At 40.8% G+C, this 23316-nt stretch overlaps 1 protein-coding gene across 4 annotated transcripts in view; it reads right to left on the bottom strand.

Annotated features, from left to right (window-relative positions):
• Nucleotides 1-23316, bottom strand: part of FHIP1A (FHF complex subunit HOOK interacting protein 1A) — a 371400-nt gene that overhangs the window by 50635 nt on the left and 297449 nt on the right. For all 4 annotated transcript variants that reach the window (XM_051964895.1, XM_051964893.1, XM_051964896.1 and 1 more), the window contains one exon: nucleotides 1083-1250. In XM_051964895.1, coding sequence (XP_051820855.1) covers nucleotides 1083-1250 — 168 coding nt within the window. The remainder of the gene's footprint in view (nucleotides 1-1082; nucleotides 1251-23316) is intronic.

Genomic DNA, 23316 nt, shown 5'->3' with positions numbered 1-23316 from the left:
AAGGCATTGAGTCCCATTTTCCTGCCAAAGAGACTCCTGGTAGCAAAGCACACCATCAATTCCACCTTTCCACACACAGAAGAAAGTCCATAGACTTAAAACTGGAATAAATCCCAGAGGTCCAGCACAGTCCATTCATTTTACAAATGAAACCGAGTACAAGAGGGCTTGTCCAAGGCTACCCAGGTGGAAAGTTGCAGAGTTAAGGGGCAGGCTCGGCTCCCCAGATTCTACTAGTCCAGTTCTCTTTCTAGTGTTTCACCCTAGTAACATAAGGAAGCATGCATGGAAAGGAAGGGAGAGAGGGAGAGGAGGAGAAAAGAAAAGGAAGGGAGGGAGAGACAGAGGGAAGAATGGAGGGAAGGAGAAGAACAAAGAGAAAAGGGATAAGGAGGAGAGAAGGAGAAGAAGGGAGAAGGAAGAGAGAGGGAGAGAGAGAGAGAGAGAGACAGGGAGAAAGACAGACAGACAGACACAGAGACAGAGACAGAGAAAGAGAAAGACAGACAGAGAGGAAGAGATAGACAGATAGGCACAGAGACAAAGACAGACACAGAGAGAGAGAGAGAGAGAGAGAGAGAGACAGACAGACACAGAGAGAAACAAAGAGAGACAGACAGACAGACAGACACAGAGACACAGAGAGAGAGAGACAGGCAGACAGACACAGAGACAGAGAGACAGAGAGAGAGAGAGAGAAAGACAGACAGAGAGGGAGAGACAGACAGACAGACACAGAGACAGAGACACAGAGACAGAGAGAAAGACAAACAGAGAGAGAGAGACAGAGAGAGATTGAGATTTGTAGTAAGGGGGCCCTGACTTAGCCTAGCGCCACTATTTGTCATCAATGTGACTTTGGACAAGTCATTTTATTTCTCTAGAACTCCATAGAAGGAGGGAATAGAACTAAATGATCTCTTAAGTTCCTTTCTAGTTCTCAGCTCTACAGATTGCTGAATGAAACCAGGACTAAGGGGAAAGAAAGAAAAGGTTCATTCTCAGTTCCCCCTGATGAGGAGGGTCTCAGCACAGTCTGCTCCCCAGGACGGGCTGCTGCACCCTCTCTAGCCCTCACTTACCCTAAATGGAGTGTTGATCCGACTCGTCAGCGTATCCAGGATGTGGACGTTTTCGTGTCGATGCAGGAGGATAAAGCGAAGGAAGATCTCCAGGAGCGCGGGCTCGGAGACGCTGCGCAGGAAGAGGTCGAGGTACGCCGTCGTGGTCATCACCTCCTCCACGGTCACCTGGGACAAGGACACAGTGAGCCCCCAGTCAAACAGCAGTCCCGGGACGCTGGAAATCGGAGGCCTCCTAACACTCCCAGAGGCACTTGCCTCGGCCCCTGAAGGCAGCAGCAAGACCTTTCTGAGAAGAGGAGGCCTGTGGCCTCCCGCGTTCTCTGCGCCTCCCGCTGCCCACAGCAGCCAAAGAAAGGAAAGCCCTAAAAATCATCTAAGTGGTTCCACACCCTAATCATCTTCAGCTTTTACCAAAGTATCATAAGGTTATCAGAGGCAATATTCCTCCCACCCACTCACTCCTAATCACTCTTCTGTTAAAGGGAGGGAGGGAAGGAGGGAAGGAGGGAAGGAAGGAGGAAGGGAGGGAGGGAGGAAGGGAAGGAGAGAGAGAGGAAAGTGGGGAGGAAGGGAAGGAGAGAGAGGGAGGAAGGAGGAAGGAAGGAAGGTAGGAGGAAAGGAGAGAAGGAGGGAAGGGGGGAGAGAGGGGGAAAAGAAGTAAAGAAGGGAGGGAGGAGGGAGGGAAAGGATGGAAGAGGGGAGGGGGGAAGAAGAAGGAAGGAAGGGAGGGAAGAAAGAGAAGAAAGGATCACAAGAAGTAAAAATATATCATAGATTATAAGTTCCTATAATAATTCATAATTATGTGACTTTGGGCAAGTCCTTTTGTCTCAGTTTCCTCATCTCTAAAATGAGGATAAAATTTTCCAAGGCTGTTATCAGAATCAAATAATATGTGTTTGTAAAGTGCTTACTTAGCACAGAGCCTGGTATATAGTAGGTACTATATAACTGCTAGCTGTTATTCTTGTTATTATCATCAAGAGCTCCTACTGTTTTCCATAACCTCATAGATTTAGAAGAAACTTCAGAATCCATCTAATACCATCCTTTCATGCTATAAATGGGAAAACTGAGGTTTAGAGAGATAAATGGCTTGCCCAATATCACACAGGGAAGAAGGGACAAAGCCTGGATTGAAACCCTTGTCCCCTGACCTCACAGCCAGAATTCTTTCCCACCATATCACTCTGCCCCTCAAAAAAGCTTCTTTTCTTTTTTTTTTAATCCTAGGATTTATTTTTTTAAAAAGCCCCAGTCTCAGCCCTTAAAGAATTTACAAACTAAATGAGGAATGAAAGAAAGCGTACATAAAAACAATTCGAAAAAGCATATGGAAGATGTCAAATGAGGGGTAACAACAATTAAGTATTCCAGGAATTCAAATGCAGTTCTGAAAATTTGTGTGTAAAACAAATAAATATACATACCTAGAAAAACACGCATTCTGTATATCTTACACATACATATTTAAGTCCATACAAATACATATACATAGGTATATACTGCATACATAAACTGGGTATATATTATATACATGCATACATATATATTATGTATGTTATGCATACACACTATATGTTTAGTACATATATAAATATTATATATATGTGTGTGTACATGTGCATATATATGTACCTATTATATATTTTATTTGGGAGAAGAAAGACCAGACGTGTAATATTTTTGATATAGGAAATTCCCTGTACCAAAAGTAAATGGGCAACAACCATCAACCAATAGTCTTAGAGCAGCCATCGGTGACTTGCTCAGGGTCACTAAACTACATTGTCAGAAAAGGAATGTCTCCATCCACACTAAGCCACACTCTCTTCATATGGACTTGGGCTTTCAGGGAGGGCTCACGGGGCTCTCTTCTACTAAAATGAATGACCTTTACTACATGGAATCTGTGATCTTTATTTGTTCAAAAGCTGAGTACCTGACTTGACTGTATTCTGTAAAGGGGAGTTCCAGATAAATGAGGTGTTATATATATATATATTTAGATCCAGCTATTCAGACTCCATTAATTTAGAAACTGAGATTCTGTCATTCAGTGTAGGAAGGAAGTAGAGAAGAAGTAATCTATTGGGCAATTATTACACCAAATTATCTGGTGGTAATTTCTCAACTATAAAAGAGGGAGAAATCTTTAACCACCATCTGCATATAATGTGGGGAGGAGAGGGGGAAGAAAGGTAAAGGGAAGGGAGAAGGAGAATGGATTGGTAGTTATAGAGATCTTGGGTTCAAAATCTGCCTGTTATTTACAATACAAATCATTCTCAGCTTTTCCTTAAACTGCCTATAAACTAACATGAGCTATACTTGGCAATAAGGATTACCACTGTGAACTTTGCAGCCATTTTCATTAAGCATAATATAATATATTAAGCATATGTTAAGGCAGAGTTATTAGAGGCTAAGAGGCCATTCTTGTCCTTAGGAAGCCCTGAGTTCCAGTCTAACCAGTCCCAGATTCCAGGAACAGGGATCTTTCCCATAGAGGAAAGCATACAGTTAAGTAAGAAAACAAGTCACAGCTTCTACCCACCCTCTTTGAAACTTCTGCCAGCACTTACTAAGCAGAAGCTGAAGATGGGTCCATGCAGAAGAAGGGAACGAACGCCATGAAGAGAGATGTCAGAGTCCTATGACTGGAGGAACTGAGGCTGCACAGAGGAAATGGCCACTGATCTGGGCGTGAAAAAGGGGGCTGGGGATTCGTTCTGACAGGCAGAGATGTCATGAGAATCCACCTGAGATGCAGACAGAAAGGTAGAAAACAGGAAAGGGAAAGATGGCATAGAGGAGCCGAAATAGTCCAGCTTGGCTACAATAATTGCTAACTTACATGATGTAAAGCTTTAGAAGGAGACCGCCACACGTTATTCCATTTCCATTTTAGAGATGAAGAAACACTGGCTAAGAGGTTAAATGACCTGTCCAGGTCTTCCTTGCTCCAAATCCAGAGCTCTGTCCATTGTACCACTTAGCTACTGAAGAAAATAGACCTACACAAAAAGTAGTAGCAGGATGTAGGGCTAAAAAGCCGACTCCAAATAACGTAGGCTTTTGAATGCCAGACTAAATAATGTGTATTTTCTTTGGGAGGCAGATCATAGGGTAATACCAGAAAAACTGAGGCAAGACAAAGATTGGCTTTTAATCTTTAATGTGGAGAGTTTAGACTAGCCGGACTTATGGGACTCTTGCCCAAATCTTTCAGCCCAGATAAACCAAGGCAGAGAACATATATAGGGTTTAACAAAGGCAGATAAAGGGGGTGAGGACACTGGGAGGATGGACAAGCCATAATTCCCAGAAAGAATCATAACTTAATCCTGACAGGATCGGGGTTAAGATAAGAAGGCAGTGGACAAGAGACAGAGAGGAGAAGAGCAATACTCAAAAGGAGGGGGAATTATATTTGGAGTTTATGACACAGTGGTATGTAAAGGGGAGTCAGAGCCTCAGGGTTTTTCCTGACTCACTTCCCCCAGTACTAATAGGAAAGAAAGGGGGTGACTATGACCCCCAACATGTCCAGTGCCCAAGAAGAGGTTGCCACAAGATTTTTGAGCAAGGAATGTGAGAAGGATCTGATGTGTACAAATGAAAAGCAATGGTGTGAAGTACAGATTAGAATGGGGAGAAACTAGAAGTAAGGAGACCAGTTAGGAGGACGCGGCTGCCTGAAGTTGGGTAGTTCCAGTAGGAGTGAAAAGAGGGACAAATGCGAAAGATCCTGAAGAAATAGAACTAATTGGACTTGGCAACTTGGCAACAGAAAATGGGAAAAGATGAAAAAAATGTGGGGAGAATCAAAGATGATTCAATTTCCTGTCCTGAGGAGCTTGGAGGATCCTAGTGCTAACCAAAAAAACAGGGAAGTAAGAAAGACATATAGGGAATTTTTTTTTTTAATGGGGATGATAAGTTCAATTTAGGAAAGTCTAAAATTTGAGTTGCTAGAAGAGCATCCAAAGAGAAATATGCAACAGATAATTTGATGTAGGATTAAAGCTCAAGGGAAAAGCTGGAGTTGGAAATATAGATTGGGGCATTATTAGCATGACAGTGACCACTGAATCATGAAGAATACATGAGATCATCAAGGGAGAAAGTCTGGGGAGACAAAGAGTCTTGAAGATAGCATCTTGAGATGACCCATATTTAGGGTGTGGGAGGAAAAAGAACAAGTAGGGAAGATAGCAATGAAGTGGCAGTCAGAAGTGATAGAGAAAAAACAGGAGTATAACAGAATACAAGGACGAAAATAGATTGAGGAGGGAGTGGTCAACAGTGTCAAAAGCTGCTGGAGATTTAGGGCTTATATACTAACTGGAAAAAAATAAAATTACTTTTCTTTAGAAAAAATTAACAATTCACATTTTTAATCAATTCAAACTGTTCCTTCTCCCCTCCTCAAACTGCCCAAATTAATGAAGTTTTAGAACACAGTGAACTTTTAAGCATAGAGAGGAAAAGCATTCATGCAGGAAATTCAAGAAGAGCTAATGATTGACATTTGGCTTTGTAATGCTTTCTATCATTTTCTTTTTTTTTCTTATGAAGCAGAATTACATTCCTAATTACATTTTGCTTAGGCAAATATTAAAATCGGTTTTCATTATCTATGCAAAAAACAAGCAACTGATGCTGATGGGGGTCAATCCAAAGGGAAGTGAATAAAAATAATAGCTAAAATTTAGGTGGGCTTTAAGGGTTGCAAAGTGCTATTTCATTTGTGGTGAGGTAGGACCTTTTATTATCCCCATTTTGCAGATGAAGAATCTGAAGAAATGAGTGGTTGAGTAAATGACTTAGGGTCATGAAGTTAGTTTGCATGGCAGGATTTGAATTTCAAGAATAGCTGCATCCCCTAGCTCCCGGAGAATTTTCACCTAGAGAATTTTCATAAGAATACTATGGATTTTTTTTATCTAGTGCTTCACAAACCTATGAAGGGGAAGGTGCTTTTATTATCACCATTTTACAGAGGAAGAAACAGCCTCAAAATGGTTGCAATTTGACTCAGTAATTGGTGGAAGAACCAGGTCTTCTGAGTACCTAAGAGACACAGAGTCTTTTCCACTAAGCCAAGCAGAGGCTTAATAAGAAAAGGACTCCTCTCACCTGCAAAGAGGGAAGGGAAGACATATTTTATAAATCTGTTCATCAGAGGGATGCTGGTGAATGTTTAACAACCAGCTCTCCAAAAAGTTTTAACAGCACACTTTTCTTTTTTTTAAATTAAAGCTTTTTATTTTTCAAAACATATACATGGATAATTATTTGACATTAACCCTTGCAAAACCTTGTGTTCCAATTTCTCACCCTCTCTCTTAAGATGGCAAGTATATTTAACAAATACTTTTAAGTTTATTCTGGTGAAGTGAGCAGAACCAAGAGAATATGGTTTACAGTAATAGTAATATTATATGATGATCACTGTGATGGGCAGCTAGGTGGTACAGTAGATAGAACACCAGTCCTGGATTCAGGAAGATTCATCTTTCTGAGTTCAAATTTGGCCTAAAAAATTAGCTTTGTGACCCTGAGCAACTCACTTAACCCCGTTTGCCTCAGTTTCCTCCTCTGCAATATAAGTTGGAGAAGGAGATGGCAAATCACTCCAGTATCTTTGTCAAGATATCCTAAATGGGGTCATAAGGAATCAAACACAACTGGAAAAATAAATGAAAAACAACAACCATGAATCACTGAGGTATTCTTAGCAATACAGTGATTCAAGATAGTGAAAAATGCTATCCAATTTCAGAAAAAAAAATTGATGGAGTCTGAATGCAGATCAAAGTCTACTTTTGTACTTGATTTTTCATGTTTTGTTTTTTGGTCCATGTTTTCTTTTGCAATATGGCTAATATGGAAATGTGTTTTGCATGACTATACAGGTATAATATCAAATTGTTTCCCTTCTTAAGGAGAAGAAAGGGGATAGAGGGATGGGAAGACTTTTAAAATTCAAATTTTAAAAGATGAATATTAAAATTGTTCATGTATTTGGAGAAAAAATAAAATATGAGAGATAAAAAGTTTAATCTGGATTATTAACATTTTCTCCATTACTTTAAGCAAAACCAAAACAAAACACAATAAATCAAGCCCTCATTTGTAGCATTTGCCAGTTTCCCAGGTATAAATGATCACACCAAAAATTTCCAATTGCCTCACCTGAGTTCAGTTTCCTCTGTTCTATTTTCCTATTGTAACTTCAGGGCACTTTAAGCACCTAGATCCCAAAGAATTCAAGCCCCCAAAGTCTCCTAATTTTCTGACCTTCTTGATCTCTGGGCAAAATGGTACTAATCAGGTCTAAACAGTCCATCCATGTTGCTTTTATAATCTTATATTTTTTACCTCACTATTGGGTACTGCAGAGCTGACAAGCCAGGAGTGATTCCAAAAGTTGCCTTGGCCCCATAATGCAAACTCGGCTGTCCCCCTCCTCCCTTTAAGTTACACATGACCTTAATAAGCTCAAAATCACAGTCAGTGATAAACTCTTTAAAATATAGATTCAGCCTATGGGGGAGGACATGAAAGGAGGGCCTTAACCAACTATTGTTTACTGCTCTTAGACTGGATAAATGAAAAGATTTTATTTCTTTTTAAAAAATCAAAGCTGTCATTTATAAGCTAAGAGGATTTAAGAAAGCACTTGGAGGGGCAGCATTTACATAACGTGCTATAAATATTAAAACCCCAATTCCATTAAGCTGAATGTTAGCTGCACAAGCAGCCTTCATGTTGCAGACTCTCTTTATAAATTGAGGTCACACTCACCTCTAAACTAATACCCAAACCAGGAAAATCTGGTTCCTTTTTCCTTCCTTATCCTCCTTTCCCATGTTTTCATAACCTTTAGAAGGCTTTTATTCTAGAACATCAGCATCCGATTCAAACTTTCTCTTCTTCCCCAACCTATCACCTCCTCAATATCCAACATTCAAGGATAAAATTCATTGATCCTTCATCTGGAGTTGGAAAGAATCCCAGAGAACATACTGTTCCCCTACCCTATTCCCACACTCCACCCCACCATTTTAAAAATGAAAAAGCAAAAGCCAAAGAAAGTCGAATGATTTGCTCAAGAACACACAAGTGCTAAACATCAGAGGCGGACTTAGAACTCAGGTCTACTCATTCCAGAGTCAATGCTCTTTATGTTTCTCTGAATTCCCTGTTTGTCAACAACATCACAATACGGCTTCCCTCTGCCATGCTGGTCCCCTTCTCCCACTGGTGACTTCCTTCTGGGGGCTTTCACTTGGGGACAGGGACTTCCCTGTCCTCCAGATTCTGCTACCAACGTTCTGAATGCCGACATCAAGCTCCAGAAGTATCTTCATTCTTCTCCGCCTCCCCTCATATTGTATGTTGTCTTCCATTAGACTATAAGCTTGTTGAGGGCAAGAAATATTTTATATTTGTTTCTATCTCTAGTACTTAGCACAATTTCTGGCATATAAGTGCTTGATAAATGTCTGTTGCTTTGCCCATCTTTGAGAAGCTGTATCATACTGTCCTCCAAACCCAGACACCAGAAAGAGCATTCAATGTTATCATCATTTAAGCTGGAACTTGAGCTAATGTCCATTAAGAAGAAAATATGTATTAGAAAATTCATTAACTGGGGGAAGATCTTGTTTAAAGTTATATTGGAAAGAAGAATCCATTGTTAAAGTGAAATCACCGTAAGTGATGAGAAAATCTTTAGACATGGAGTAGGAAACTAGAAGGTTCAAATTCTGTTTCTGCCTTTCACATGATTATGCCCTTGGCAACTGAATTCATCTCCCCAAGCCTTAGCTGTCAGCTAAAAAAGAAGGAAAGTGCAATCCTCTTGCCATCTCCTGAACAAGGCTCTTATGAGAACAGTACAAATAATGCAAAGTACAAAGAGAATCCAGCCCCTTCGTTTTCTGGATGAAGAAGCAATAGGAAAAAAGTGATATTTGTTGCTCAATAATAAGAGGCCATCCAGACTTCAAACCCAAGGCTTCTGACCCCTAAGAGATGAGGATATAAAGAAAGGCAAAAGGCAGTCCCTATCCTCAAGGAGCTTTGATCTTATGGGAGAAGACAAATACATTAAAAAAAAAAAAAATTTACATCACAATATGTCCTCTCCTTTCTCTACATATTCTGTCTTTTTTTTTTTTTTTGAGGAATTCTTCCGTATTTATAGGTTGAATGTCTACAAAAATGATGTTCTCATGTGCATTTCCAGCCATCACCTCTTTCCTGAGCCCCATCCTGAAGCATGATGTCCCCATCTGGATATCTTCTGGGCATCTCCAATCTGATAGACTACATTGGCTTTCCCCTAATCCAAGACTTCTGCAAACTACTTCTGCTGAGAGGACCCCCATTCATCTTAGAAGTCAACAATCTTCATGATTTAGGAATCCTCCATGGTTTTCTCTCCCCTTCATCCCTCTACTCCAGCACTCACCACATCTTTTCTGTCTCTCTCACCCAATCAACCAATCAACAAGCACCTAGTATATGTGAGACATTGTGCAAAGTCCTAGTGATATAGACCAAGGTGGAACATCCCTCAACCCCTGAAGAATCTTTTATTTTAAATGAAGAGACAGCAGGTGTGAGACTGGGTATGTGGCCGAGTGAAACAAAATGAATCCAAGGTATCTTTGGGGGCAAGGCTGGAAAACCTTGAAAAGCATCATGGGGAAGATAAGTTTAGTCCTGAAGAAAACCAGGGGTCTCAGGAGGCAAAGATGAGAAATGAGAGCATTTCAAGTGAAATAGCCAGTGCATGGAGAGGAGATGGAACATCCATCATGCATGAAGAACAGCAAACAGACCAGCAGGGCTTGACTCTAGAGTCGATGGAGGAGAGTGATATACGAGACGAATGAAAAGGCAGAAAGAGATCACTTTGTTAAAAGTTTTAAATGCTCACCAGTCTTGTGGGCAATGAGATGACACAGACTTGGAGTCAGGGAGAACTCAGGAGGAAGGAAGGAAGGAAGGAAGGAAGGAAGGAAGGAAGGAAGGAAGGAAGGAAGGAAGGAAGGAAGGAAGGAAGGAAGGAAGGAAGGAAGAAGGAAGGAAAGGATGGAGGGAGGGAGGGAGGAAGGAAGAGAAGAAGGAAGGAAGGAAGGAAGGAAGAGAGGGAGGGAGGAGGAAGGAGGAAGGAAGGGAGGAGGAAGGAGGAAGGAAGGAAGGAAGGGAGGGAGGAAGGAAGGAAGGAAGGAAGGAAGGAAGGAAGGAAGGAAGGAAGGAAGGAAGGAAGGAAGGAAGGAAGGAAGGAAGGAAGGAAGGAGGGAGGGAGGAAGGAAGAAGGAAGGAAGGAAGGAAGGAAGGAAGGAAGGAAGGAAGGAAGAAGGAAGGAGGGAAGGAGGGAGGGAGGGAGGAAGAAGGGAGGGAGGGAGGAAGGAAGGGAGGGAGGGGGGAGGGAGGGAGGAAGAAGGAAGGAAGGAAGGAAGGAGGGAGGGAGGGAGGAGGAAGGAAGGAAGGAAGGAGGGAGGGAGGGAGGAAGGAAAGAAGGGAGAAAGGAAGGAGGAAGGAAGGAAGGGAGGAGGAAGGAGGGAGGAAGGAAGGGAGGGAGGGAGGGAGGGAGGGAGGGAGGGAGGGAGGAAGAAGGGAGGGAGGGAGGAAGGAAGGGAGGGAGGGAGGGAGGGAGGGAGGAAGAAGGAAGGAAGGAAGGAAGGAGGGAGGAGGGAAGGGAGGAAGGAAGGAAGGGAGGGAGGGAGGGAGGAAGGAAGGAGGGAGGAAGGAGGGAGGAAGGAAGGAAGGGAGGGAGGGAGGGAGGGAGGAAGGAAGGGAGGGAGGGAGGGAGGGAGGGAGGGAGGGAGGAAGGAAGGAAGGAGGAAGGAAGAAGGAAGGGAGGAAGGAAGGAAGAGAGGGAGGGAGGAAGGAAGGAAGGAAGGGAGGGAGGGAAGGAGGGAGGGGGGAAGGAAGGAGGAAGGGAGGAGGAAGGAAGGAAGAAGGGAAATCTGTGCAATACATCACTGGAAATTGTACAGATTAGTACCTAAGAAGGCATGACCTGGTAGCTAGAATCATCCTTCAGAAGCTCACTATCTTATAGGAACTGACAGACAACAAATCCTCATATTACAAATACAGACCTCAAAATATCCTGGAGAAGTCAACCAATTACCTGTTCTTAAATCACATAAACAACTATTACACAGAATCACCCAAACATAACCGTGATCCACAAGGACTTGAGAACAATGTTTTCAATAGATGTTACTATACCAAAAACTCATCTTCAAGCTACATGCAATGAAAAGCTTTCCAAATATAGAGACTTAGCAGAGGAGATCAAAATCAGGTGAGAACTAAATGAGGTACACATCATTCCTGTAGTTCTAGAGCTGAAGTAACGGATGATGCTTTCAGTGAGACCAGAGGATGAGTTTACAGCTTAATATTTTTATTCATCATTTCCCACCCGGCTGCACTCCTCTGGATTTCATCAAACTCCTGGAATCTCATCATTCTACAAAATCATATCAGCCCAGAAACTTCCACCTCCTCCAGACTCCCTCTGGCCCTTCTCTCCCTCTTATTAAAGAAAGGGGATCAGTAAAGAGCCCCCAGCTCTTCCACTAAAGGAAGGTCCCCAGGGAAGTATTCCTATCCCCATTCTTCTGGACACCATCATGCCCTGTGCCAGGAATGCTCACCATTCCTTTTCAGTTTATTTTTATGTATTGCTTTCCCTATAAGATCATAAGTTCTTTGAAGATAGGGACTGTCTTTTGCCTTCTTATTCCCCTCACTTAGCAAAGTGCCTGGTGCATAGTAGGTATTTCAAAAATGAAATTTCATAAATGTCATAAATTTCCAAAAAAAGGTATTTGCATATCAATTTAATATTTTTTACCTACAAAAAGTTATTTTATGCACATGTGCAATGCTGCATGAAACATATAATTTTTTAAATGATAACAACGACAGCCCAACTATTTTTGGCTGAACTGCATCAAAAAAGTTAAGAATAAATAATATAGTGCTGCTGTTAACAAAAACAATGACCTGATATTTCTGTAACACTTTGGGGTTTGCAAAGTCTTTTTCACATAATCTTCTTTTGATCTAGCTTAACCCCCTCATTTTACAAATGATAGGTGAAATAACTTAGCCATGTGGTTTATGTGTTATCCCCTTTGCTGGATTGTAAACTCCCAGAGGGTGGGGGTCTCATTTATCATAGAAGCTTTTTCACCACCAAGATAGCCTATCATGGCTAATAGATGCTTTAAAATGTTGACTTGTTGACTATCCATGGGAACTCAAAGCACATTATCTCTTACTGTTAAGCTTCAATGACTGAAATAAGCTTTAAAAAAGAGCAATTGATTACCTTAAAATGTAGAACTTCTAATTCTGAGCCCAACTGATGAATTTGCTTTTCCCTAACCATCCACCATCCCAAATTCTGTTCTCTAGCCAAGGCTGAGACAAACTCGACCTTTTAATCTGAAACAGTCTGATCTAGTGGAAAGTCCATTAAATTAAATTTAGGGTCAGAAGATCTGGATTCTGGTCCCTTCCAGGCCTAAGTAAACTCAACAATTTGCTGGAATTTTTGGACCTCAGTTTCCTCATCAGAAAAATGAAGAGATTAATAACTTGTACATTCCCTTCCAACTCTTTATCTATGACCCTACACCCATCTACTCCAAGTCTCTTATTACAAAACTAGGAGACTAGTCTCTAGATCCCTCTTCAGTCACTCTGCCCTCCACCCAATTTGTAATCAGTTTTGCCCACTCTCTGTACACCCCTTCTACACATTCTAGGCCACTGCACAGCGTGACAGAGCCTGCCAGAAAGGAGGGTAGGCAGCACTTAAGATCAATTCTTAGAATAGATAACAACAGAATTCAGGAAAAAAGCAAGCTTTTCCCTCCCCAGAATCAGCCCCTTCCCACTCCTCCCTTAAGAAGCTTGAAAACTCAAAACCTGCCTTTGTGACTTCTGTCAAAGTGTTCAGGCTCAGAAATGGGCAGAGGGGAGAGGGGATGACAAGTGATTTTCTAAGAAAAAAGAAGTGATCCCAGGGGTTACCATTCCCATCCACCTATTCCACAAAGGCCAAAAAAGGGGGGCAACAGCTGTTCTGATAAGCATTGCTGTGATAGCTCAGTACAAGGGGAGGGATATTGAGGGGGTGTAAAAGTAGGATTGAGCACATAGAGCATCTGACTTTTTTTTCCCTTTTCTTTTGCAATCAGCTCTAGTTGGGAGACTCCATTTGCATCTAAATTAGCACAGGAATCATTTCTGCAATGACAGCTTTATGTGAGCCCCCCAAAAACAAATCGCCCACCTGCTAATTGTTTTCTATGATCCAGCCACACCGGTACAGACAGATGGGTCCCGCCTTCTGTCACTCGGGCAGGTGGCAAGCGTTGAGGTCGGGAGCGCTGGCTAAACTATCTGAGGCATTTGCTTTTGATGTTAAAGGCCTCTGTTAAGGGCTGGCTCAGCCCTGGTCACCTGGAAGCACTTTAGGCCCAGAGGCAGCCAAATCAAGAGAGAGGAGAGGTGACCCGTCTCTGATCCTCTGGAAGAGGAGCACAAGCGGGGGGCCGAAATGGGATTTCTGCATCACAGGAAATCAGTCAAAGGGAGGGCGCTTCAAACAAGAGGCACGGATAAGTTCCTGGCTTACTGCTTTCAGCACAAAAAAGGCAGGGCACAAAAATATTTCACCCAGGGGCTCGACACAGTGACCGCAGCTAGATGGACAGTGACCAGGAGAGTCCTTTCCACAAAGGTTCCAAAGTGCCCGTGAGGGACTCCGAGCAGTGTGCTATAATGGACAGAGCAATGAGTTACTGCTTTAAAATCCCAGCTCTCGCCTTTCTTCCTCCTATGTCACCATGAGCCTCTCTGAGACTCAGTTTCCATGTCTGTAAAATATGGCGACTGGACAAAATGACCCTAAGGTCCCTTCCAATGGTAAATCTATAATCCTGTTATCCTCTAATCTTCAAAGGACACTGCCTTTACTGCACTGCCACCAAATTTAGGACAGAAAACTTTCAATTATTCTAGGCCTGAAAATAGCTGACACTAGATTACTCAAGCTCCTATCTCATTTCTCCTTCCTGTTTCTAGTCCTTAGGGCAATATCCATCTCATTAGCAAGCACAAGCACAGAGGGACAGCTGAGAAGGCAAACAAGGTGAAACTCAAAGTCAATCAAGTTTGCTAATTAGATAGCCACAGGATTAGAGGATTATGGGACTTAGATCTGGAACCAGTGACTTCGGGTCCCTCATTTCTTAGATGAAAAATAGATCTAGAGGAAGCAGAATGACTTGACTATGATCACACAGATTAGGTTAGTAGTGGCGCTCTGGCAGGAAGAAGGAAATTAAGATTAAAATCACTAAAGAAAAAAAAAAATCACCAAATTAGACTGGGAGCTACCAAAATCTATGGGGAGCTTTAAAGAATTACTAAAGATACATAAATATAGATTATAAGATCTACACATACACACACAGAGGAGAGAGAGAGAGAGAGAGAGAGAGAGAGAGAGAGAGAGAGAGAGAGAGAGAGAGAGAGAGAGAGAGGGAGGGAGGAAAAAAAGGAGGAAGGAAGAGAGAAAAAAAGAGATAAAGACAGGGAAAAAAGAGACATCACTATGTGCTTGTGTGCACACATGCAAACTCACATTTTGACCTAATGATGTATCCACTATTGGGAACATATCCAAAGTGGATCAAAGATGGGCTAAAACCATGTGCACAAAAACAGTTAGTACAATATTTTGGATAGATGTTATTCAGTCATTTTGGTGGTGTCCAATTCTTTGTGACCCCATTTGGGATTTTCTTGGCAAAATTACTGGAGTGGTTTGCCATTTCCTTCCCCAGTTCATTTTACAAATGAGAAAACTGAGGCAAACAAGATTAAGAACTAGCCCAGAGGTAGTAAATGTCTGAGGCTGGCTTTGAACTCACATCTTCCTGACCTATTGCTTCCTGACCACTCTATCACCTACCTGTCTGCTTTGGGTAGTAGCAAATAGTAGGAAAAGTTGAGACCCATTTATTGGGGAATGAATGAATACATTTTGGTATAGGAAGATCATGGAATATTGCATTCTAAAAATAGTAAATTCAGAAACACTCAGTAAAGCTCATATGAACTAAGGTGGAGTGAAGTTGGAGCAGGACTAACAGAATTTACACAATATAAAGAAAAAAAAAACACTGACAGAAATTAGAACTTTGATAAATGCAGTAATTAATACTGATATCAGAACCCTGAGATGCAATTCTAATAGATTTGGGATGGAAAATGCCATTCTCATTCAGAGAGAGAACTATGGAGACTGCATGCAGACTGAAGCATATTTTCATCTTTCTGTTAATGGTTGTTTGCTTGTGTTTTTTTTTTATATAGGTTTTTTTTTTGATCTGATTTTTTTAATACAATATGATAAATGTGGAAATATGTTTAAAAGAATTGCACATATTTAATCTATATCAGATTGCTTACTGTCTGAGGGAGGGAAGGAAGGAAGGAGAAAAATTTGGAACACAAAGTTTTACAAAAATGAATATTGATAACTATCTTCTTATGTATTTGGAAAAATAAAATAACATTTAGAAAAAGATTGCCAGTGAAGTGTGTCTTCTGTTTATTGGCACAGAAGTAAGGAGATCTCAATCAATAAACATTTATTAAGCACCTCCTATATACTAAGTACTGTGTTAAGCACTCTGAGTGCAAAAAAGAGGCAAATGACGGTCCCTGTGCTAAAGAAGCTCAGTCTAAATAGGAGAGTCAAGAAGCAAATAAATGTATACAAACAAGTTATATAGAAGAAAAGGAAAACACTGGAATTAAGAGAGATTAGAAGATGGGATTTTAATTGAAACTAGAAGGAAATTGGGGAAGCCAGTGAACAAAATTGAGCAGGCACGAGGGACAGCCAGAATAAGTGCCCAGAGCCAAGAGTTGGAGTGTCTTCTATGTGGAACAGCCAGGTGGCCAGTGTCATTGGATACATGTACAGAATAAAGCCTACACTGTCAGGGCCCAAGGTTTTTATTACAAGAGAGAACTGAGTATGTGAGGGGAGGTTTGGGGAGCAGGATGTATTTGTGATGTGGGAGGGGACTCTAGGGATTATTAGGGAGAATCCTTTTTTTAAAAAAGCATCAATAATTTTTGTTTTAAACAATGGTTAAATGAGGCAGTGAGAGAATCTTTCTTGGAATTTCCCAATATTTTCAAAGTTCTTCCTAATGGAAAACCTAAATTATTTCACCAGCTTTCAGTTTACATGTATGACCTCTGTCTCATCATCACTATAATACTATGGGAACTGATAAAAATTGTTTACTGAAGCATATTTTTCCTCCCTTACCCAGACATTAAGAGAGTCCCTCAGCTTCCTCTGAATTCATTCAGAGCCTATAAAACCATTTGTCAAAGATGCTATTGTAGTAAGTTATAAAATCTCAGATTAAATGGGATCTCCTAAGTCATCTAGATCAGACTGTCTGTGAAGAAGGATATAACAGAACTGTGTCCCCCTGCTCTTTGGCTATTTTCCTAACCAGGAACTAGCCCACTGAGACTTCTCAATGAAAATAAACCCATGTCTGCCAAAGACCTCGCTTGGAGATTGGGACTGCGAATTCTTTCGCAAAACCTACAACACCAGCATGGGGCCCCCCAGTGCTGTTAGGGTATCTCACCCCTCAACAGAAGCACAATAAACAAGTGGTCATTCATCCTCCAATGAGAAGGAATACAGTTTCCTCAGGAAACCATGGTAGAATGGAAAAATCACTGGCTTGAGAGTCAGAGAACCTGTGTTCAAATACTAGATCTTATGCTTAATACCTGTAAGACTTTTGATGAACTACTTCATCTTCCAAAGCTTTGGTTTCTTATTCTGAAAAATGAAGAAACTGGTCTCAGAGGACACTTTATACTCTAAATTTATAATCCAACACTCCTCAGCTTTTGCTTGATTCTAATTGCCAGGAAATTTCTCCTAACATCAAACCCTTGTCTTTTAGCAATTTTTTGCAAATTAGGTGCTCACAATATGACTATTATGGATCCCCTCTTCTTCCTCTGACTTTCATGTTCCTTGAGAATAAGGACTACTTCTGACATGTTAAGAAGATTCACAGCATTTAACCTCAAGAGCCATGAATTGAAGAGGATGAACAACAGAAGCTGATGTTGGCAACTAGAAGGCCAAAACTAATGAAATTCCCCCTCTTTTGTGACAAAAATGGAAAAGTAAACTGAGACAAGTTTTCCAAGCAAAATACCAATTTATTAATAATGGCAAGTATGGCTATTAATAAAATGGGTGAAACTGATTCCCTTCACCCCTAGTAGATCAGCAACTCCAAAGGAATTGAAAAGATCATGTTTTCTGAGCCCCTAAAGGAGGAGGGGTCAGGGTAGGAGAAAAAGTCCTTATGATTAGGCGTAGCTAGGGAAAGGGAAATGGCTGATCTTTGGATGTGGCTAAAATTTAAGGAAAGCTCATTGCTTTATGACACTCAAATGTCTTCAGTAATCTTGATTAGAAAATCAGAACCACCCCAATCATGATCTTTCCCCCTACTCAACTTTGGCTTCCCCTTAGAGACCAAATCACCCCTATCTTTAATAAGGAGAGAGGACAGGAGAGTTCCCTGCTTGAGAAGGGCCCAACCCAACTGGTTCTTTGGTTACCCTTTAAACAAAAGCAAAAATCCCACTTCAAACTATTAAGCAGATGCTATAGGGGATAGGAATGATGACATCCTTCAATTTTGCCTTTGGTTAGGATTGGGAGATTTCTCCTCTTGAGCTAGGTTTGACAAAATGGGGAATACAATGGGTTACAGAGTAATATAGGTTAATAAATAATAGCGTGTAATTTTAATTTTTCTCAGTTTGCACAATTAATGGTCAATATTTGTCCATGAACATGGCAAAATTCATTTCATGAAATATAGAAGTGTTAGAAGTAGTGAAGGGGAAGGCTATTTTCCATACAATAAAATGTATCACAGCCAATGCTGTAGGCTTCTGTCTGGACTTCCTGAAACCCAAGTAAGTAGCCTTTGGGGAATGGGAAAGAAAGAAAGCCTTTTTTCTAAGAAATTTTTATCATATTTGTTCCTCTATCTTCTCCCTATAAATGACAGTGTTACTGAACTGTCTTAGACTCACATTACAAACTACAGAGGGCCTCACGTACATTATTACTGCTTTTGATCTTCAGAGCAGTTCTGGAGAAATAAGGAGGGAAGGTCTCCATATCCCTGCTACCTAAAACAGAATCCAGTACATAGCAAGTGTTTAATAAATGTCTTTTGGATTGGATTCTCTATAGAGGATTTACAGGAAAAAAATCATCATCATAATAATTATAGTAATTGTTACCAAACAGAAGAACCTGAGTGTCCCATTGACTTAAGGTCTCAATTTGGACATGTGGATTGTAGATTTCCATCATTCTGGTCTGGCTATCTAGATAATGATGAGACTTTGCATATTCATCCAATTCATAAAAATAAGCAATTCAAAAAAAAATGAAGAAGCCAAAGAAAAACAAGATGGACTTTGTTCTACCTTCCTCTCTGCCCACAAGGATTTTCTTAAATATTTTATTTGAGAAAATCTTAAACATGTAAAACCTTCTGTTCTCTTAACTTGGCAACAGGAAACAATAGAAGTGATTGAATTGAAGTGGTTTCAGACAAAGACAAAGAAGGGAAATTCACGCAAACCAATTACACTTTGAGTTAGCTTAACATGTTAAGGTTTTTTTGTTTTGTTTTGTTTTGTTTTGTTTTTAAGTATCATGTCTAAATTGATCTCTTTGCACCCTCCATCCAAGCTCCTAGTTCTTCCTGGGAATGGGGTTTTGGTGGGGGGGAGAGACAAATAACATAAATCTGATTCCTCTTGTCTATCCTGGGAAATATTTGTTTGCAATACCACCTGGCTGACCTAGATATTGCAAGTCTACACAGTAAGTACATTTTATAACTTCTTCCAAAATAAATCTTTTGGTACAAAGTTATTTTCCTTGTACACTTGTTGAATTAAATACACACACACACACACACACTCTTACTATTTTAAATCAGATGTAGGGGGGAATTGCATGTCTAATTTCTCCAGCCTCTTTCTCCTACCAAGAAGAGGCTCCTGAGAGAGGAAGGTCTATGGAGGGGAGGCTAAGACCTAGAGAAGCCATTTCTAACTGTCAGGCTGTTTCTAATTTGAAAATGTATTTAGTCTCCCACCCACCCACACCTGAACTGAGAACATTTGCATTTTCCAGATCTCTAATTTTAAAGAAGAAATGTTCCCTGTAATTATTCACTTCATGCAAATTCAAATTTAGGGCAGTGGATTCATTTGCTGCATTATCTAATACACTAACCACATGTGAGCATATAAATTTATGCATCCACACACAAGTCGCTGAAGCAGGAAGTATTACCCAAAAGCCAGCCTAATTATACAATCAGTGAAAAGTAATGTGGGTCCCGCATATGCTCAGCCTTGTAAATAGCTTCCCAAGATTCATCAGCTGGAGTTCTGTAGTCTGTGCAGGTTTTCTCATGCCCTTAAAGGAGCAAGAGCGGCGTCTTTCTGAGGGTGCCAAAGGACATGTCTGAACGTTTTGGAGAGCGCAGGAGTGTAATGGTGACAGCTAAGCACTATCGCTCTTATTTTTACATCCCAGGATCCCAAAAGAGTCAATATAGATCTGGAAGAGAACTTAGACCTAATCTTTCTAGACCAACTATTTCATTTTATTGATAAGGAAATCCTGACTCAGGAAGGATAAATAATTGTTAACATTTATACAGAGCTTTAAACATTTGCAAAGTGCATTACATACATAATTTCATTTGATCCTCATAGCAACCTTGAGGGTGAAACAGTTAGGAAATGTCTGAGGCAGAATTTGAACTCGGCTCTTCCTGACAAAGTCTAGAACTCTTCTCACTAAGCTCATACAGGAAGTAAAATCAGAACTGAGGAACTCTCTCTACTCCCAAGGTCAGTATTCTTGCCAGTACACCATACTGAGACTTTAAATAGACTTTTTTTCATTCATGTGCTTAATTCATATGATCCCTATCATTGCACTTCCTATCTACATGCCTTTGCACTGATGTCCCCAAAGCCTAGTATGCCCTCACTCCTCACCCTTGCTTTATAGAATCCTTTGCTGGAGGCAGAACCAAGATGGCAGAATAAAGGCAGGAACTTGCCCATCCTCTCCCCCAAACTGCTCCAAATTCCTTTAATTAATGACTCTAAACAAAATTTGAGTGCATGAGAAGACCCCAAACATGGAGTAGAACACTTTCCAGCTGAGAGCAACTTGGGAGGAGGTCAGCAGAAAAGGTCTGTGACTCTAGGTTAGGAGTCCAGTGGCAGTCCCGGTGCAGAGTGCCTTGGCCCAGCCCCAGACCAGGCCCAACCTCTGAATCAGCCCCAGAGCTGGAGGCTTCCAGACCTCTCAGCCCAGGGACACCAGAGAGGACCTGGGAGTCAGCAGAGAAGGTCTGTGGAATCAGGGTGGGAGCCTAGCGGGCAATACCAGCATAGGCTCAGACCCAGCATCAGTGAGGCGGGACCTCTGAATCAGCAGCATTCCTGGTGGCTTCCAGATCTCTCAGCCCAGAGACACCAGGGAGGGCTCAGAAGGTCACTGGAGAAGGTCTGAAGCAATAGGGGAGGAGCCCCAGCCTCAGAAAACTAGATCTTAGAGCTACAGGGGAGGCAGCACACCTAACAGCTCCAGGGCAGAAAAGAGTGCTGGCGGTCAGATTCCTAGGAGGATTTCTGAAAAGAGCTCTACAAAACCCCTGAAGCTTGGGACAGGACACCCTCCTCCCTGGAAACAGAGTCCCTACAGTTAAACTGTTAAAGCTGAATAATAGGCTCCGAAAATGAGCAGAACATTTAAAAAAAGTTTCTGACCACTGGAAGTTATTGTGGTGACAAGAAAGATCAAAACACACACTCAGAAAGTGGTAACAAAGTCAAAGCTCCTACATCCAAAGCCTCCAAGAAAAATATAAAATCCTTTGCTTCCTTCAAAGCTAACTGTTCAAGTAATACCTACTACATGAGACCTTTCTTCAACCCCCTAAGGAGTGCACTCATCCCTTGAAATCACCTTGGATTTATTTATCTATGTATACACTGCATTCCCAAACAAAATGTTATCTTCCTTAAAGCAAGGGCAGACTCATTTTCACCTCCACTTTACACATAGCTGATATTTAATACATGTTGACTAAATGGAGCTAAGTTATCACCTACACCCACCATTTTCAAAGACTTTAAGTTAGAAGTCATGATAGTGGAATCGCAGAAACAAGATCCTTTCTTTAATCAATTGTGTCCAAGAGAGAAAACTATAATTATCATGCCAGAAATTTTTGCCAGGTAGTCACAAATACATCTAATTGGTTTTGATCATTTTAATATGAGAAAAGTGTAGTGTTCTTTCTCAGAATTTGATCAATAGATTGTTCTGACAGACCTCATACTCACAGCTACTCCTACTTGTACCCTTATCCTTGTACCTTTGTATCATTTTTTTTTTCTTTTTCTTTCTTTTTGCCGCGGCAATTGCAGTTAAGTGACTTACCCAGAGTCACACAGCTTGGAAGTGTTACATGTCTGAGGTCAGATTTGAACTTGGGCCCTCCTGACTTCAGGGCTGGCACTCTAGCCACTGCACCACCTAGCTGTTCCTGTATCTTTTTTTTTTTTTTTAAATCATAGGATGAGCACTGGTTCCATCATCTACCAATCTATTGCAACTTTAAGGTACATGCAAATGGTGACCTTTGATTATTTGAAGAATGAATGATAAATTCCTGACTCATAGAAGTAAAACAAAACCTCAGAAAGGTACCTCAAAGGACTCCCTCCATATCCTTGTTGAGATGTTTTGTGGACGTGACTTGAAGACCTTCACTGAAAGAGAGCACATAGCTCAACTTTAAATGATTTTTATAAGGACTCAATTTTCTATTAGTCAAATCAAGTCAATAAGCATTTACTAAGCACTTGCTATGTGCCAAGCACTGAGCTAACCTATTCTTAACAAAGATGACCATGGGTCAAAAACTAATCAAGAATTGCAATTTGGCTTGGGAATGCGCTTTTGCATTTACCGCATACAGGGGTGTGTGCCCATCATTCTGGGAATTCACAACCCTCCCATCAGAATCCCCAAGCCACGTGTGAAAATGTGACTCAGTAAGGGGAGGGAGTTGGCCAACTTCCTAGCCTTTCCTTGTATCAAATTCTCTCCGCTTTCAGTCCCACTTAGCAATGGGTGCAATCACTTGTCAGCACTAACCAAAGTTTAACCATCCTTTCTCTAAGGCTTGCTCACAACGCGATAAAGTAGAAAATTATTTTGATTTTGGTTTTTATTTATTTTTGCTGAGGCAATTGGGGTTGAAGTGTTAAGTGTCTAATGTCGGATTTGAACTCAGGTCTTCCTATTTTAGAGCTGGTGCTCTATCCACTGAACCAACTAGCTGCTCCATTTTATTTATTTTGTAAGGCTTCTAGATCACCTGATCTGAGTGAAGGGGAAGAGAATTGCAATTTTTCTTTTACAGATAGAATTCTAATTTTAAAGAATAATGATGCTACTGCTAAAATGGGGATTTTTTGGGAGGTGGACGATGAAATGATTTTGTTTGAAGAATTTAAAGATAATGAATTCTCAGTTGTACATGTTGAGTTTTTGGCAACAGTAAGACATCCAAACAGATGTGTTTTCTAAGCACCTGAAAAAAATAGGTCTGGCTTACATGAATTCATGCAGTAACAATAACATTGTGCAATGATCAACTATGATAAACTTAACTCTTCTCAGCAATAAGATGATCTAAGACAATTCCAAAAGACCATGAGAAAAATGCTATCCATATCTAGAGAAAGAATATGGAGGCTGAATGCAGATGGAAGCATACCATTTTCACATTTTTGTTGTTTTTTCTTTCTCATTTTTTTCCCTTTTGTTATGATTCTTCTTTCACAACATGACTAATGTGGAAATGCTTCATATGATTGCACATTTATAACCTTAAAAAAAAAATCTGGAATACCAGCAAAAGGTCAGGACTAATCAAATATACAGGTTTCCAGAGGCGCCAGTATTGAAGTTACAATTAATATCACCAAGTGA

Source organism: Antechinus flavipes, chromosome 6 (genome assembly GCF_016432865.1).
Source record: "Antechinus flavipes isolate AdamAnt ecotype Samford, QLD, Australia chromosome 6, AdamAnt_v2, whole genome shotgun sequence".
Taxonomy (NCBI): Eukaryota; Metazoa; Chordata; class Mammalia; order Dasyuromorphia; family Dasyuridae; genus Antechinus; species Antechinus flavipes.
This window is presented reverse-complemented; position numbering and strand designations above follow the sequence as displayed.